General features: G+C 61.3%; 2 protein-coding genes across 2 annotated transcripts in view; both read left to right on the top strand.

Annotated features, from left to right (window-relative positions):
* Positions 1-112: 112 nt before the first annotated feature.
* LOC109676686 (FKBP prolyl isomerase 8) lies at positions 113-6,585 on the top strand. Its single transcript, XM_020152984.2, has 7 exons — positions 113-230; positions 1,648-1,947; positions 4,014-4,493; positions 4,620-4,792; positions 5,764-5,841; positions 6,025-6,156; positions 6,367-6,585. Exons 2-7 carry the CDS (start codon positions 1,665-1,667, stop codon positions 6,451-6,453), a joined length of 1,233 nt encoding a protein of 410 aa, XP_020008573.2. The 5' UTR covers positions 113-230; positions 1,648-1,664; the 3' UTR covers positions 6,454-6,585.
* A 3,208-nt stretch (positions 6,586-9,793) lies between these two features.
* Positions 9,794-16,893, top strand: part of LOC109676675 (RNA polymerase II elongation factor ELL) — a 31,306-nt gene continuing 24,206 nt past the window's right edge. The window contains exon 1 of the mRNA XM_020152981.2: positions 9,794-9,954. Coding sequence (XP_020008570.1) covers positions 9,820-9,954 — 135 coding nt within the window. The 5' untranslated portion in view covers positions 9,794-9,819. The remainder of the gene's footprint in view (positions 9,955-16,893) is intronic.

Raw genomic sequence — 16,893 nt, 5'->3', positions numbered from 1 at the left:
GAGGCTTCTGCCCCTTTAAGAACGCCCCGCCGAGCCAAGCAGGAAGGGGGCGGCACCCGCGCCGGAGACGGACGTGCGTGCGAGCCAATGGACGCAGCAGTGGCGGCGACGGTGGCCAATAGCAAGGCGGAGGCGGGGCCAGGCGTCCGAGCCTGGTTCCCGAGGCGCGGCGGCCGCGGCTGGGGGCGGGGAGGGGGCGCAGGACCCCAGGCGGGGGTCCCGGAGCGGAGGCACGTGTCCCGGGGTGTCGGTGGGGGCGCTGCCTTGACCAGGGCCGGCTGGACGGTGGTGGTGGTGGTGGTGGTGGTGGTGTGGTGGGGGGGGTGGCGGGTGAGGGGCGGGGCGGGGGCTTTGGGGGCGATGGGCCGGGAAGTGGGGGAGGTCGCGGGGTCCCGGGGGTGCGGAGAGGGGTTTGAGGGCGAGGCCGAGTTGGGGCGAGGGACAGGTGGCGGGGACCCCGGGTCTGTGTGTGTGTGTGTGTGGGGGGGAACCCGTGGGTTGTGGAGATTGGGGGGAGGGGGGGGTGGCCCAGGCTGGCGGCATCGAGGGGCGTTGGGGGTTGGGTGGGGGTCACCCCTGGGGTCGGGGGTCGCCGTGGGGTCGCAGGTGGCGTCTGGGGACACGGGCTGTTTACGGGGGATGGCGGCGTGCGGAGCCGGCCTGCCCGGTGGTGGGGGGGGTGGGGGCGGCGCGCGCGGTGCATTGTGGGTGGGGGCTGCGGTTGGGGGGGAGGAGGGATGGAGGGAGGTGGCGGGGGTCTCAGGCCCACTCCGGACCCGGAAGTAGCCTGGCAGGTGCAGGTTAGGCCTCTGGATATTGGGGCTCAAGCTGATGTCTGTGTGTCCCTCCCCCACCCGCCTTTGGGGTCTGGGACACAGGGAAAGGTTGCCTGGCATGGGTTTGGGGGGGGTCACACACCCAGATTGACTTTGGACCTGGATATTAGGCCCACAGCCAGGAGGATTCTGCTCCGTGCTTGGGTGTGTGTGGGGGGGGGCGGGACGCGACTCTCTGCCACCCTGAGTCGATGGGAGGGGTCTGCATGAGAGGAGTTAGGGCGCCCAGGCAGGGTCTGCTAATGTTGGGGAGACCACATCGTCTTCAGAGGTGTGGAGAAAGGGGGAGAGAAAAGAACTGGGGGGGTGTTGGGACTGCCACTTTGATTGTGGGGTAGGGGGATCCCTTTAGGAGACCTGTAGCTGGAGGTGGCAACTCTGCAGAGCAGTCTGAAGCTTTAAAAATGGCTTTCCTAACGCTTTAGGGGACTCTGCCTCCCCACCCCCAAAAATAAAAATAATCTTAGCAACCCCTATCTTGCCATTTTATCAGATAAAGCCTCAGGTTTTAGCTTCTACTGCGGGCCTGCTGTGTGACCTTGGGCAAGTGGCTCTGCCCCTCTGGACTTCAGTTTGCTTTTATGCAGAATTCAAGGGGAGTTTCCTGCTTCCCGGGCTGTTGATAAAGACTGAGTAATAATTAGCTAGAATAACAGTGCGTGAAGCTCGTGGCTGGGTGCGTGGCTGTTGTCATGCTCCCGTAGGCACGAGGAAACTGAGTCACGCAGCAAGCCATCAGTGGGGCAGGGAATTTGAGGGGTGGGCAAGGTGGGATTCTTACTCTGTCTGTGTGTCTGTCCCCCACTGTTAGTTCCCGTCCCCAGCAGCATGGCGTCCTTGGCCGAGCCCTCTGAGCCTGCTGCCCCCCCACCTGCTGGAGTCCCACCACTGGAGCATTTCGAGGTGCTGGATGGCATTCAAGACGCAGAGGGGGAGGAGGAGGAGGAGGAAGAGGAGGAGGACTTGAGCAAGCTCCCACCATTGGAGGACATGGGACAGCCGTCAGTGGAGGAGGCCGAGCAGCCTGGTGCCCTGGCCCGAGAGTTCCTGGCAGCCATGGAGCCTGAGCCCGCCCCGGCCCCGGCTCCAGAAGAGTGGCTGGACATCCTGGGTAAGCAAGGGTGGCTGGGGACAGGCGCAACCTTGGCCTCAAGCCTCGTTTCTGCAAGAGGGCAGCTATGTTTGCACGAACGCTGGAGACGCTGTGGTTGTGTGCTCCTGTCGCTGTCTCACACACTGGGTGCTGTGGCTCCCTTCCCCAGGACTGTGGACAGCAGCCCAGAGAGGCTGAGTCACCTGCCCAGAGCCACACAGCCAGCATGCCCGGTGCCAGTGGCTCCCAGACAGCCCCCACGGCATCTCTTCTGGGCATCTGTCTCGAGGGGTGGGGGGTCCCCTGAAAACTGCATCTTGAGGGGCCGTAGGTCAGGAAAGTATCCTGTTGGCTGGTCCCTATGGCTGCTTCACAGGACTCATTTTCACCCCTTTCTGTTTGTTCTATTTCTTTGTTATTTGGAGAACAGAGTTTTGAGTCTTGTTATTTAGTCCTGGTTGGCCTTGAGTTCACTGTATAGCTCAGGCTCGTCTTGAACTCAAAATCTTCGTGCCTCAGCCTCTCAAGTGCTGGGACCACAGGCCTGTGCCACCCCATCTGGTGGCACATTGTTATGTCTCAAATGCATTGTAATTGTGAGGGTTTTTTGGTTTGGGCTTTTTTTTTTTTTTGGTACTGGATGGAAGCTGGGACAGCCTGCCATGTTCGTTCTAAATGCTCAGGGGAGTCCTGTAAGGGAGGAAATTTACACTTAACCCCGGTGTCCTGTCACAGCACTTCTGAAGCACTGGCATCCTGTGGAATGTGTCCCAGGGCTCCTGATGCAAGTACACTTAAGTAACACTGGTGCCCACAGTCCTAGCAGTGCTGTGCCAGTAGTGTCAGGTGACAAAATTGTCATTACTCATGTCAGCACCACTACTAATAAAAATGTCACTCCTAAGCCGGACGCTGGTGGCTCACGCCTGTAATCCCAGCTACTCAGGAGGCAGAAATCAGGAGGACCAGGGTTCGAGGTCAGCCTGGACAAATACTTCTTGAGACCCTATCTCAGAAAAACCCACCACACGAAAAGGTCTGGTAGAGTGGCTCAAGTGATAGAGCACCTGACTAGCAGCGTGAGGGCCTGAGTTTAAACCCCGGTGCCATCAAAAAGAAAAAAAAAAAAAAAAAGTTACTTTTAGCCTGGCTTAGTGACACACACTTGTGATCCCAGATCCTGGGTCTGGAGGCAGGAGCAGGACGGCAGCAAGTTACAGGCACACTTGGATGGCAGAGTCTGACCCTGTCTCAAAGAACCAAAACCAGCTGAGCACGTGGCTCAGGCCTGTAATCCTAGCTATTTGGGAGACAGTTCAAAGCCAGCTGGGGCAAATACTTTCTGACACCCCCATGTCAGCCACTGCAAACAAATGACAACAGAAAACCCCCAGAAAATGAAACTCCAGGTCACACTTGCTGATGGGGAGACTGAGGCTCAGAGAGGCAGAAGCGCTTGCTGGAAGTCACACAGCTTCTTGACTGGTAGAGGTTTTTACTGATAGAGTGAGAGCTGCTGGGGGAAGTTGGACAGACGATTGGGCAGATCTACAATATTCTAGAATAAGCGTAGCTATGTCTGTGTCTCCAGCCTGAGGCCAGGGTGCAGTCAGACTTGAGGACCCTGTAGGCCAGTGCGCTGTCCCTGTGTTGGGATAGGGAACATGGCCCTGTCCACCTGAAAGCAATGCTGGCTCCTGGAGCACTGGTGAACTGTTTGCCGGGGCTGGCCTCCAACCTCGATCCTCCTGGTGTCTGCCTCCTGAGTAGCTGGGATCACAGGTGTGAGCCACTGGTGTCCGGCTGTTGAGCCTTAGTTTTATCAGGACAAGAAAGAGACCTGCTGTCATTCACTGAGTGGGTCCCCGGTGTCTCCTCCCCTATGTCTGTCAGTGGGGCTCAGCGGTGAGCGCTTGCCTGGCTGTCCCTGACACCAGAGAAAACACATGTACCCGTGGTGCGGTGTCCCTTAGTGTGGGGGCCAGCGGAGGCTTAGCCCCAGGACAGGACGTGGGCAGAGCGGCCGGGGAGCCGGTTCCCTGTGTGAGCAGCTGGGTGACGCTCCGTATCCCGGCCCCTGACAGGGAATGGGTTGCTGAGGAAGAAGACGCTGGTCCCGGGTCCACCAGGCTCGGGCCGACCGGCCAAGGGCCAGGTGGTCACCGTGCGGCTGCAGATGTCCCTGGAGAACGGCACACGTGTGCAGGAGGAGCCTGAGCTGGCCTTCACGCTGGGGGACTGCGACGTCATCCAGGCTCTGGACCTCAGCGTCCCCCTCATGGACGTGGGTGAGACGGCCATGGTCACTGCTGACTCCAAGTACTGCTACGGCCCCCAGGGCAGCCGGAGCCCCTACATCCCCCCGCACGCCGCCCTGTGCCTGGAGGTGACCCTCAAGACGGCCGTGGACGGGCCCGACCTGGAGATGCTGACCGGCCAGGAGCGCGTGGCCCTGGCCAACCGGAAGCGCGAGTGCGGCAACGCCCACTACCAGCGGGCGGACTTCGTGCTGGCCGCCAACTCCTACGATCTGGCCATCAAGGCCATCACCTCCAGCGCCAAAGGTGACCCGCCGCCCCGCCCCTCCCCTCCCCGGGTCCCGAGGTCCCCCACCCCCGGGCGGCGGGCAGGTCAGGTGTTCCCAGGACGGGGGACGGCGGCCCGGCCCGTGCTGACCGCTGTCCCCGCAGTGGACGTGAGCTGCGAGGAGGAGGAGCAGCTGCTGCAGCTGAAGGTGAAGTGTCTGAACAACCTGGCCGCCTCGCAGCTGAAGCTGGACCACTACCGCGCGGCCCTGCGCTCCTGCAGCCTGGTGCTGCAGCACCAGCCCGACAACGTCAAGGCGCTGTTCCGCAAGGGCAAGGTGAGCCCGCCCCTGCCGCAGGCCCCGCCCACTTCTGCCGGCCCCGCCCACCTCCCCCCCCCCCCCCCCCCCCCCCCCGCTCTGTGCCCCGCGGCCAGGTCCCAGCGCTGCTCGACCCTCCCCGGTGGCGGCCACCCACCGCCTTCGTGGGAGACGCTGAGTCCAGGCTGTGGCCTGTGGAGGGTCTGGAATCACGTGCCTGCCACCAGTCCTCCCCGCCCCGGGGCCTTTGCACAGCCTATGACCCCCACTCGAGGTGCTCGTTCTTATTCCAGTGACCTGTGTGGCGTCACCTGAGCCTTGTTTGGGTGGCTTTCGTTTGGTTTTGGTTTGTCCTCGCAGTCCAGGCTGTGCGGGAGCCCGTGGTCCTCCTGCCTCTCCCCCCTTGTTTTGTTTTCTCGGTGCCCTGGCTCTCCTGGTCCGAGGGAGTGCTGCCGCGGTTTCTGACTCAGCCCTGAGACGCCCACGCTGTCTGCTGGGCTGTTGAGGGGCCTGAGCGAGATCTCCCTCCAGCCAGCACTTACTAGGCACCTCTGTGTGCACAGGTGCAGGATGGAGGCACGTGACCGGCTAGTTTTTGAGGGTTTGTCTTTCCTTTGGGAGCTCTGGGGAGCAGTGGGGCCTCTGCTGGCTGAAGGTGACCAAAACCCCCTTGAATAGGTTCCGGTAGAGAGACTATTGTTCACGGGGCACCTTCAGGCACGGCTGGATCCAGGCTCACCACTCAGGCCCTCCCGCCCCATGAAGGCTCCAGCCTGCCATCTTTCTTCCCTTCATCCCCGGCCCCATGTGCAGCTCAGTGGGGCTGGATGGACTTGGCCTCTCACAGTGGCCAGCTTTGGAAATGCCCTGGGACTGTGGCAAGGCAAGGCGGGCGTGTGGTCAGCTTCCTGGGCTGAGTCAGGCCTGGCCCCGGGGTAGATGGGGTTTTTCGCGGGGCTGCAGGACGGTCGTGTCCCCTCCCCGCACAGGTGCTGGCGCAGCAGGGCGAGTACAGCGAGGCCATCCCCATCCTGCGGGCCGCCTTGAAGCTGGAGCCTTCCAACAAGGTGAGGGACGGCCTGCTTTTCCCACCTGGGGGTCGGGGGCAGGCAGCCCTGCTGTGCCGCGAAAAGCCCCACGGCCGTTGCCCGTGTCGTCTTGGCCACCTGTGCACTGCGCCCTGTCCACCCGAGGGAGGTGGGATGGCGCAGCCGGCACCGCCCTGCTCACCGCCCCCGCGTGTCCCGCAGACGATCCACGCCGAGCTGTCCAAGCTGGTGAAGAAGCACGCAGCCCAGCGCAGCACCGAGACCGCCCTGTACCGCAAGATGCTCGGCAACCCCAGCCGGCTGCCTGCCAAGTGCCCGGGCAAGGGCGCCTGGGTGAGCGGGGCGGGGGCGCGACACGCACACGACCATCGAGTGCCACCGGTGCGGGAGGGAGGAGGGCTTTGCTGCGTGCGTAGGTGTTTGTTGGGAGGTGGGAAAAGCTCAGTGAGGCACGTGGACGGGATGTGGGAGCTGTGAGTGGACCATGGCGGGCGCTCAGGTCCCTGAGGCCAGACTTGACCACCGTCTCTCCTCTGTCCACAGTCTGTCCCGTGGAAGTGGCTGTTTGGGGCGACCGCCGTGGCCCTGGGGGGCGTGGCTCTCTCTGTGGTTATCGCGGCCAGGAACTGACCGCCCCCTCGCTCACCATGGCCCCCGCCCCGCACTCCCCGACTCCCCCAGGCCTCCTGTCCACGTCCTCCCTGGCCTCGTCCCCCCTGGGTTGGGGGCAGCGAGGATGGACCCGAGCCGCCAGAGAGCAGGAGGGACTGAGGCCCGCAGGCGAAGGCGAGGTCGGTGGAGGGAGGGCCTCGCCCCGCAGACCCAGTGCTCCCCCCGCCCCTGCCGTCTCCAGGTCTCCAGGCCTCAGTTTCTCCTCAGCAGACAGGGGCAACCCTGCCCCGCCCACCCCCGTGTTGCTGCTGCCCTCTGTCCAGGTCCCCACGTGAAATAAAGCCCCCACCTGCACTGGCGCCAAGCCTCCTTCCACGGGACACAGCACTGGGCAGGGGTGGGTCCACGGGAGGGGTGATGAGGGGACGGGGATGGATGTGGCTGAAGAACCACGCAGAGCTCTTTGTCCTCACCTCTCCCCTCCCTGGACTCTGGGCCCCGCAGGTCCTGACCCAGGCTGCTGGTGTCTTCTGTGCTGTCACCCCCGTGTAGCAGGTGTGTGCTCCATGGTGAGCGCTCTGCTCCGGACCTGGTTCTGTGCCCAGTAATGGAAAACATACAGAAACAAAAGATGACTCGGGGAGACCCGAGCACCCAAATGGGGTCCCAGGCGTGGGTGGGCTCAGGCCGACCTCTCGTGATGCGATGCTGTGCACAGAGAATGTGGTGACAGCAGGTCTGCAGCTGAGCCAGCTGGCAGCTGTGCAAAGGCCCTGGGGCAGCATGGAGCCTGGCGTTGGAGGTGACTGAGGGGAGGGTCACAGCTGGGCCCTGTGGGCTGTGGGCTTCCGGAACCTGGAGACCCCTGACCTTGGCTGGCCATCCCTGCAACCTGGGGCCGCAGAGTCATCTTCCATGAATCCTGCCTGTGGCTGCATCCAGGCCCTGCTTGGCTGCCTGGGTGGCTCCTGGGCCACAAGAGGCCGGTTGTGGTCACTTCTGCAGGCTCAGCCCTGTCCTCAGCCAGGATGTGGCTGGCTTTCCATCTTCCTTCCTCGGTCTCCCGAGCAGCTGGGACAACAGGCGTCACCACGGGCCTGGGCAGTGACAGTTGTTACCGTTGTGTTTCCCAGGAGGCCACGGGTGCAGAGAGGGTCCCGGCTGTCCCCACACACACAGCATGCCGGGCGGTGGTTCCTCCCTGTTCACCACTCAGCAGCCTGGCTGCCTGCACTTCCAAAGCCAGGCTGTGGCCCTTCCCTGTCCCCAAGGACCGTCCCTGTCCTGTGACCCGGGCACCATGGCCTGCAAGCTTTCCTTTACCTGGGCTGGCCTTTCAGGTAGACAGCTGTGCACAGTGGGCCGAGTGGTCAGGGTGTCTGAGCCAGCGTCGTTCTTTGATGGCAGGGGAAGTACAATGTGGAAGTCCTAACCCTAACCCCAGCCCTGCAGGCACCTTACTTTTTTTAAATTATTTTTTGTGGCACTGGGATTTGAACTCTGGGCCTACACCTTCAGTCACTCTGCTAACCCTTTTCTGTGATATTTTTTTTTTTTTGTGATACGGTCTCTTGACCTATTTGCCCAGGCTGGCTTCAAACCTCCATCCTCCTGATCTCTGCTGCCTGAGTAGCTGGGATTATAGGTGTGAGACAGCGACCCTGGGCAAGTTGATGTATTTTGAGATGGGGTTGCGCTGTGCTGCCCAGACCGGCTGCAAGCTTGAGGACTCCAGTGATCCTGAGTCACATTCCATGAACCTTCAGTGCCTGGTACAGTGTAAACGCTGCGTGCACAGGTGGCCTGTGTTTATGCGGTCAGGAGCTTTTAGGAGTGGTTTTGATCTGTGCCCTGCTGGATCTGAGGCCAGCAGAGGCTGTGCATGGCTGACCATGTGTCCATGGACGTGGTCCGGAGGCGGGCAGTGGGTAAACCAGTTGGGCTCTGCTCACATCCCACCCTCTCCACGGCCTGGCCCTCCCCACCAGCCTCCCGGCCTCCACTTGTGAAGCAGATATGAGTGACGGGTGCCAAAAAAGGTTACTTGGACTCTGGCATTGCCTGATGGTCTTGGTGTGGCCTGCCGTGGAGGACAGGAGGGACCGTCAGGGAGGACCCAGCCCTTGAAACATCACCAAAACAAAACAAAACTTTATCCTTTGGCTACCACCATCTGTGTGAGCTGGTCTCTGGATCCAAGTATCCATAAACACATAGCCAGGGATGTGGACAGAGCAGGGCCAGTTCCTGGAAGGGGTTCAGCAGAGGGTTACAGAACCTGAATGGACCCAAGTCCCACAACGGACGGATCAATGGGTAAGGTCCACACCGCGGAATATTACTCAGTCGTGAAAAGGGAGTGAAAGCACTTTACGTACTATGAGACTGATGACAACATAATGAAAGCAGCCAGACCCCAAAGGGCACATGCTGTCTGCCCCTGTTGATGGGGAAATGTCCACAAAGGGACAATCGTTGAAGGGTGAAAACAGACCAGTGGATGCCAGGTGCGGGAGCCAGACAGGCGAGGTTGCACAACCCTGCGGCTGGGCTCACTGCGTACATGTTAAATGCATGACGTTACGAAATAGAACAAAACAAGAGTCATTTTTAGCAAAATGGGGCTTGGCTCTATCGTCATCCAGGGCTTTTGGGCGTGTGGGAATTTGATCTTCCTTAAAGCCCTAAGAAAAGTTCATGGGACTCAGCCTACTCCCCATCGCTTCAGCGGCCCGGGGACAGGAAAAAAAAAAAAAAAAAATCCCACCGGCCCACCTTAAGGGAAGTCCCAGCATGCAACGCGCGCTTAGTTTGCGTAACCCCGCCCACAAACCCTAAATCCTCCCGTCGGCCCCGCCTCCCACGTGTTTGGAGTCGGCCCCGCCCCCTCCACACTCCCGGCTGCGGCTCCCCACAGACGCCAAAGACGGAAGGCCCAGAAAAGAGCTCATAAATAATGCATTACGTCAGCAGCCGGCGGGGCGGGGCCTAGGCCCGCCTACTTGAGACAGGGTCATGAATAATGCTTATAGAGGCGTGGCCTAGACGGGGTGCGCGTGTCGAGGCGGAGCTCGTGCTCGGAAGTGGTGGTCTCTGGGCCTGGGGAGGTGGAGCTATCAGTATCTTATGAATATGCAAAATAGTGGGGCGGAGAGGACGACGGTCGCCGGTTACGCAGTGGGCGTGGCCATCTCGACCTCATGAATAATGCAGCGCGTCGGCGAGCCGGGCGCCGGCGACTGTTGGCTGCGTGCGGGCTGGGGGGGGCGTGGCCATCCGTACCTCATGAATGATGCATGGCGTCAGCGGGCGGCGGGGCGGGGCGTGGCCGGGGCGCCGGCGCTGGAGTCGGGAAGGGGGGGGCGGGGGAGCGATGCTCGCAAGATGGCGGCGCTGAAGGAGGCTCGGAGCTACGGGCTGTCGTGCGGGCGGGTGAGCGACGGCAGCAAGGTGTCCGTGTTCCACGTGAAGCTCACCGACAGTGCCCTGAAGGCCTTCGAGAGCTACCGGGCTGACCAGGTGAGCAGTGCGGGGTCCGGGTTGGGCGTCCGGGGGCTTCGAGGCGCGGGGCCGACCTCGCGCGTCCCTGGCCGGGGGTCGGCGTGGGGGGTGGGGGGCGGGGTCCAGGTGACACTGAAGACTGGGGGACACCGGTGTGTGTGTGTGTGTGTGTGTAGTTGGGGGGACCTTGGTCTCCCCCGATTTTTTATGGGGGGGCACCTGTGGGGGTCACTGAGACCCCCTTGATTCTTGGGGCCAAAGTGACACCTGACCCCCAGGTCCCCACACCCTAGGGAACCCTGTATCTCCTTGGACACCTTTGGCGAGTTTTTTTTTTTTATGGGGGGGGGCTGTGATGTTTTCCTATAGCGATCTGGTCCTTTCTGGGCACCTGTGGTCCCTGTCACACCTGGTCATCGTCCCCCGCCTTGGCGTCCATCTGGGGAAGTTTGAGGCTTCTCTGATCTGCCACTTGGTTGGGGTGGGGTGGAGGTGAGGAGCCAGCTGGACTTCCCCCACCATCCAGTTCTGGGGCCTGACTTTTTTTTGGGAGTGGGGGGACACAGAGATCCCAAATCTGCGTCTTCCCATTTGGGACCGTGTCATGGCACTCACCTCCCTCTCCTTTCCCAGGTGGGCTGGCGGTGGGGACCTCGGGAAGTGGCTCCGTGGCTTCTTTTCCTGGAGATTTTGGGGGGCTTTGTGGGTCATCACGGGGCAGGAGGTGTTGTATGTTAAGTGTGCCTGGCTGGAGGGGGGGGCGGGTGAGCGAGCGAGCGAAGGAGCGAGCGAGGGGAGACTAACTAGGAAGGAATGCGGCTCTCTTCCTGCCCTGGACTTGCTGGGTCGGCCCTATTAGCTGCTGGGCAGGGAGTTCGTACCCTATTCTTGCTCCCAGTGCCTCCGCTGCCTGGGGTGCCCCACCCCCTGTCCCTCACTTCTTCCCATTTCTTTGGGTGACTTCCTGCCCATCCTGGTGGCTGTTTTCCTCTTCTTGAATCAGGATGGGAATTTTTTTTCTTTTTTTTGGAAAAGGAGTTCTTGACTTGTCAAAAAGCTTCCCCGAGTGAGGCTAAAGCGCCCCTGGAGGTGAGGAGGAGAAGGTGGCGGGCGGTGGCCCGGCAGGGTGACACCCCGGCCTGAGTGATCAACGACACTTCCTGGTGGAATTGCAGCCGGGACTGTTTTCCCCGGGCGATTCCGACTCGTCCTGCAGGAAGACGGACTTTCCCAGCCCAGCTGGGGCTGTGGCCTGAGTCACGTCAAAGAGGTGGACTTGCTACCTGGTGGCATGGCCCCGCCCTGCCCCCCTCCATGAGGAAGGCCAGCCTGCGTCCCCCTTGCGCCGTCACGCGGCTGTGTTTAATTTCGGGTGTGGGTTATGTCCCCTCGCTAAGCTGGCTCTTCCTTGTGGGAGGGTGAAGGTAGCAGGGGGCCTCTGAGCCTGTCCCCTGGAGCCAGCCAGGCGGGGTCCCCTCCAAGAACTTCCCCGAGCCAGCCCGTAAGGCTTAGGTGGCTGGAGTGAGGTTTGAGGCCAGTCACACTTTTTTCTTTCTGGCAGGTGACTCAAGTGGCAACCGGCAGCTTTCTTATCTAACCCTGTTCACGGGGCACTGGAGGGGGGGACAGCTAACAGCTGGGTGGCTTGGGGCGCCGGTGGCACCAGGGACTGGAAGTGCTGCTACTTGGCCTGCTTTTGCGTGGTGGGCATGCGGAGGCCACTTGGAGAGCTGGCATAGCCAGGCACTGGTACCAAAACCTCGCTGCCCAGCTCTGCCGGCAGGGTCCAGTCTGCAGGCCCTGGGTTTCACGCTGCCCCCCGTGGGCAGGGTTAGTTCTGCTTTTTTTGTTTGCGGGGCTGGGGATGATGAAGCTAGGGCCTCACATGCGAGGCCAGCGCTCACCACTGAGCTGCAGCCAGCCCCTCGGGTTCGCTTTTGAGTTGAGAAGGGGTCTTTATTGATGAAGTAGATGGGACGCTGGAGCCGCCAGGGTTTCTCTCCTCACGGGGTTGGCCAGGAAGAGGTGACAGAGCAGTATGGGTGGCTCAGCTACTCACGGCCCCCCTGCACGTGCAGCGTCTGCACATTTCTCTCCAGATACAAAACCTTGAGGCCGGGCACTGTGGCCAGGCCTGGGGTCCCTGTCCCCGGGAGCCAGAGGCAAGGGGGACTGAGAGTCCCAGTCTCAGAACAAACGCAAGCCCCCAAACGCCGTGCTTTTGAGGCTGTCGTCCTCTGCCTTGCCTTTTTGGCTCTGCTGAATGGGTGATTTCCATGAGGGAGGAGAGGAAGCATGAAAACAGCTCATCCTTCCAGGACAGTGTCGCTCTTGCTGGGAGAAGTGTCCCCTGACTGCTGAGGAAATGGCCCCCTGGGGACCTGTGGCTACCCCCTGGTTGCATTTCATCACTGGGGATTTAGCAGGCCCTGTAGCTGGTGGCACACCCTGCTCTTGGAGGAGAGGGGCGTCTTGTTCTGGACAAATTGAGGTGCAGCCTGTCTCGGTCTGCACCTGGCTCGTGTCACCAGCAAGTATTCTAGAATCATCAGTGAAAGGGGAGGGTGGCACAGAACAGCAGCACAGACTTTTTGGCAGTTGGTGTTAGGAAGCAGGTGACATGGTGGCAACAGCCAGGAGGACACAGGTCCCTGTCCTCCTAGGACAGGGCACAGAGCTGAGGTGGCCAGGCACAGGTATAGTGACAGGGCAGGCCATGGCTAGGTAAAGGTGTTGGGACCCTGTGGGCCGCTGTCCAGATGTGCAGGAGTGCTGGACCCTGAGGCCGCAGCCAGGGCTGGCACCTGCGGTGGGTGCCCAGAGCTGCGTCTGGGCAGACCGTGTGGCCATGAACCCAGGAACTGTGGCAGGAGACTTAATTTAGCCTGTTCCCTCCCACGGCAAGGCCGGCTCGGTGTTGGTGTCCCTTCCTGGGAGTGCCCTGCTGTCTGGTCCTGAGCCTGGTAGCTCCTTCAGGCTCTGCTGGTGCCCACCCTGCTGGCCTCCTGGTGCGTGGCCAGTCCTGGGGGCACTCCCTGGTGCCTGGCACCCTGCCAGCCTGGGGCAGCTAGCGGTGGCTCCCTCTTCACCCAAGAGACTTGTCCTCTGCCTGAGGGTACTCCGCTGCCCTCTCTGTCATAGGCTGCCCAAGCCCCAGTTTTGCTTGTTGGGGGGAATGGCTCAAGCCTTGGGGTTCAGCTCTGGGGGGAGCCCCACTGTGGGCCTGAGTGCTAATTCAGCAGCGGCATTCGTGGGTGACATGGGTGGCCGTGGCTGTGTCTGGGCCACACCTCCTGAAAGAGCTGTGCTCAGGCAGCACGTCCACCCTCCTGTGCTGTGCTGCTGGGTCACACCGAGTCACTCTGTCTGGTCCCCAGCCCACGGGGTGGGGCTGTCATTTCCCAGGTGGGTTAGGGTGGTGGCTCTGCAGGCCAGGTCACCGCACTGGCCCTCCCAGCTGGGAGCAGCTGAGAAGCCAGGCCCCTTGGGCAGTGGCTGGGCCACATCTGGAGGGCCAGGAACGGCAGGCTGGCCCAGGGCATTGGGGGTCTGCTGTGTGTGTGTAGCAGGACGCTCCTCCAGTCAGGGAGTCCCCAGGGACACTGGAGGAGAGCAGAGCTGCCCTGAGGATGTGACTGTGTGTATGTGGACGGCAGGCAGCTGTGGAAGCCCGTCCTCCCTTCCTCCCTCCCTTGTTGACTCACCGGGAGGCCAGAGTTCATCACGCTCCAAGCAGTCTTGACATCATACCAGGATTGTGACATCGCTGCCCGGAGCCCTGGCCACCCTGGAAAACAAGCGCACTGGCTCCACCCCGAGCTGCACATCCCAGGGCTGGGAGTGGCAGACGTGCAGGGACCCCTGGCCACAGTCCAGGCCTCGTGGCCCAGGGTGATGGCTCAAGCCACACTCTGCTCAGGCTAAGCTTCTGCCCTCGGCCTCTGAGACTCCTTTGCCCTTGCTCTGAGATGCACGGGCGGGTCAGAAATTCCCCTCTGCAGTCACATGCAGGGCCTGAGGGGCACTGAGAACTGTGCCCCTGTGACCTTTGCCCTCTGCCAGTGAGCGGCTGGCAGCTATGCCAGATGGATATTTTGTCACTTTTTAATTGAAAAAATTCAAACCTGGTGTCCACGTCACCCCTCCAGAAGAGACCGTCCCCTCAGTGCCCTAGAGACCCTTCTTTGCTTGAGGAGGCCGCCCCCAACCTCGTGCTGACCATGTCCTTCTGGGCTGGACACCACCTTCTGGCCAAGAAATCTAGGCCTGGGGCCTGCGACTTGGCCAGTCCCTCCACAGGGACAGGTAGGACGCTGAGTCCCAGTGAGCCGGCGGGGTCAGCAGCCATTTAAAAGGCACACACAGTGCGCGTTTCCTCCCCGAGGTCGGGCGATCCAGCTCGGCACAGAGAATGCTTCCGGCACCGTGTTGGCCCTGTCCCCTGGCTGTGTCCCTGTGGTTGTTACGATGGCCTGGCTGCTCACGTGACCGTGTGTCTCCTCTCTCTCTAGTTCTAGATAAGCCTGCTTTATTGTTGCCATAAACTTTCGCTCTGTGTGTGCTGGGGATGGAGCGGCCTGCCCAGCCGGACCTGACTGTGCGGAGCCCAGGGTGTCAGGCAGGCTGCGCCCCGGCGCCACGGCAGCCTGTGGCGCTTTGCTCCTTAGTGGCTGCTTGTCGCATGCAGCACAGACCCTGAGAGGCCACCATGCGCCGCTCACTGGGGTCCCGGCTGCTGCGAGCCTGTGTGCTGTCCCCTGCTGTCCTGAGGCCCGCAGGCCCTGTGAGGGACCCCAGGGAGGGCCATGAGGGCAAAGGTCCACACGCCTGTCACCCTTGTGTGGCTCGGCATTTGGTGCCAGGCTTGGTCTGGCTTTATGGGGTCAGGGAGCCGGGTGGAGGCAGGAAGATGCAGAGGCTCTGAAGGTCTGAGCTAGCATGTGCCTGGGGCTGGCAAGGGGACAAGTGGCTGGAGAAGGTAGACGTTTCTCTCGCCTTTTTTTTTTTTTCTTGGCGGTAGCGGGGGTTTGAGTTCAGGCTGGCCTAGAACTCTTGACTCTCCTGCGTCTGCCTCCCAGCTGCTGGAATGACAAGAGCTGCCCCCACCGGGCAGGCTGTGGTCATTCCAAGCTGGGTGACAGATCAGGAGCAGGTGGGTGGTGGCAGCGGGTTGGGGCCCTAGCAGCCTTGGGTAGGGGTGCCTTGATCCTCGCTGCATTGCAGTGGAGGGGGCTGGGTGAGGCGGGCGTGCTTTTGAGCTGTGTCCCAGCGCCAGGCCGTGTGCAACGTGCACGGGTCCCCACGTCACTGTCTCTTCTTCCTGTTGTCGGGTCCTGTGCACCGGGTGGTTGGATGCGAGGTTCCCACCTTGCACTGGCCATGGTTCCTGGACACGGGGAGCCAAGGTCCCGGTGGGAGGACGCTCTGCTGGCTTGGCATCACCGGTGGCTGTTGCACAGCATGGCGGTGCAGGGCTGGTGGCCTCCGCTCCCTCTGGTCACCACCTCCCGGCACGTCTCCCTTTAACGCTCAGAGCTGCGTATGGGGTCCCCCAGCCACTTGCAGCTCTCTGGGGCTGGCTGGCCCTGTGGAGGCGGCTGCTGGGGCTGGAATGCCGGGCCACCTCCCAGCCCGAGCCACAGCCCAGCGCTCGCAGCTGCCATCTGTGAGTGAAGCAGGGCTTCTGCCATGTCTGTGCCATCGCCTCAGGAGCCACAGGTGGCGTGGCTTCAAGGCCTGTGTTGTTGGATGGAGGCAGCAGGTTCAGGAGGTGCCAGTCCCTCAGCATGTTCCCTGTGCCCCTCCCCACAGCCACGGTCCATCCTGACCCGCACTGCTTAGACAGACCTGAGTCTGCAGGCTGGGCTTGGCGTGGCGGCAGTGTCAGTGCCATCTGGGCCCAGGTGTCCCTAAGACGTCCCCTCAGGTATGACCTGAAGCCAGCTGAGCCCACCTGGAGCTTGGGTGCCAATGTGCCCCTTGGCACCTGTGGCCAGGGTCCCTGTCACCTGCAGCCAGGTAACTACGGAGCCTGACAAGATCAGCCAGGTGCCCCAGACTGTGCAGGCCCAGGTGTGGCTGGAGATGCTCCCGAGAGCTCTCAACAGACTTCCAGACCTCCTCACCCCCATTAAGATGGCTAAGGTAGGACATAGAACAGTAATTAGTGGGGTGTGGTAGCCCTGCCTATGATCCCAGCACTCGGGAGGCTGAGGCAGGAGGATGACCAGTTCCAGGCCAGCCTGGGCTGTACAGTGAGACTCTGTCTAAAAAAACCGTAAAAACAGTGATGCTGTGCTAGGGTGTGGTTCAAGCTGTAGAGCATCTGTTTTGCAAGTGCAAAACCCTGAGTTCAAATCCCAGTTTCTCACTAAAACAGCAGCAAGGAGGCAGAGAAAATGGCCTTACACACGCTTGTGTTGGCAACGTGACACAGTGTGGCCACACCAGGTGATCCAGCAGCCCCTCCTCTGGGTACACCCAAAAGGCTGAGAGCAGAGATTCAGACACGGGTGCATGCCATGCCTACGGCAGCACACACAGCCGAGAGGTGCTCACGGGCCATCCACGCCATGGAACTGTCTGGCAGAGTGTCTGTCGCCACCCATCACAGCCTTCTTGGACATCTGTACTGTGGACACCTGAGGGTGCACCACTCCATACTGGGGTTCCAGAAAACTGCCGAAGGAACTAGGGGAAGCCATTTCTATATCAAGAAAAACCTGGAGCAGACTTGGTGGTACACACCTATAATCCCAGCTACTCGGGAAGCAGCGATCGGGAGGGTTGCAGTTTGAAATCAGCCTGGGCAAAAAGTTAGCGAGACACCATTTCAAGCAATAGCAGGGCGTGTGGTGCCACCTGTCATCCTACCTGCAGGAGGATTGTGATCCGAGGCACCCTGAGCAGGAAACGGGAGACCGTATCTGGAAAATAACCGAAGCAGAAATGACTGAG

This window comes from Castor canadensis, chromosome 14 (genome assembly GCF_047511655.1).
Source record: "Castor canadensis chromosome 14, mCasCan1.hap1v2, whole genome shotgun sequence".
In the NCBI taxonomy this organism is placed as follows: Eukaryota; Metazoa; Chordata; class Mammalia; order Rodentia; family Castoridae; genus Castor; species Castor canadensis.
Note: the sequence above shows the minus strand (reverse complement) of the source record. Positions and strands in the feature narration are given on the sequence as shown.

Coding starts and splice junctions, on each gene's coding strand:
- LOC109676686 (XM_020152984.2), top strand. CDS start 1,665: ATGGCGTCCTTGGCCGAGCCCTCTGAGCCTGCTGCCCCCCCACCTGCT. Junction 4,494..4,619: donor CATCACCTCCAGCGCCAAAG/GTGACCCGCCGC, acceptor CTGTCCCCGCAG/TGGACGTGAGCTGCGAGGAG. Junction 5,842..6,024: donor AGCTGGAGCCTTCCAACAAG/GTGAGGGACGGC, acceptor CGTGTCCCGCAG/ACGATCCACGCCGAGCTGTC.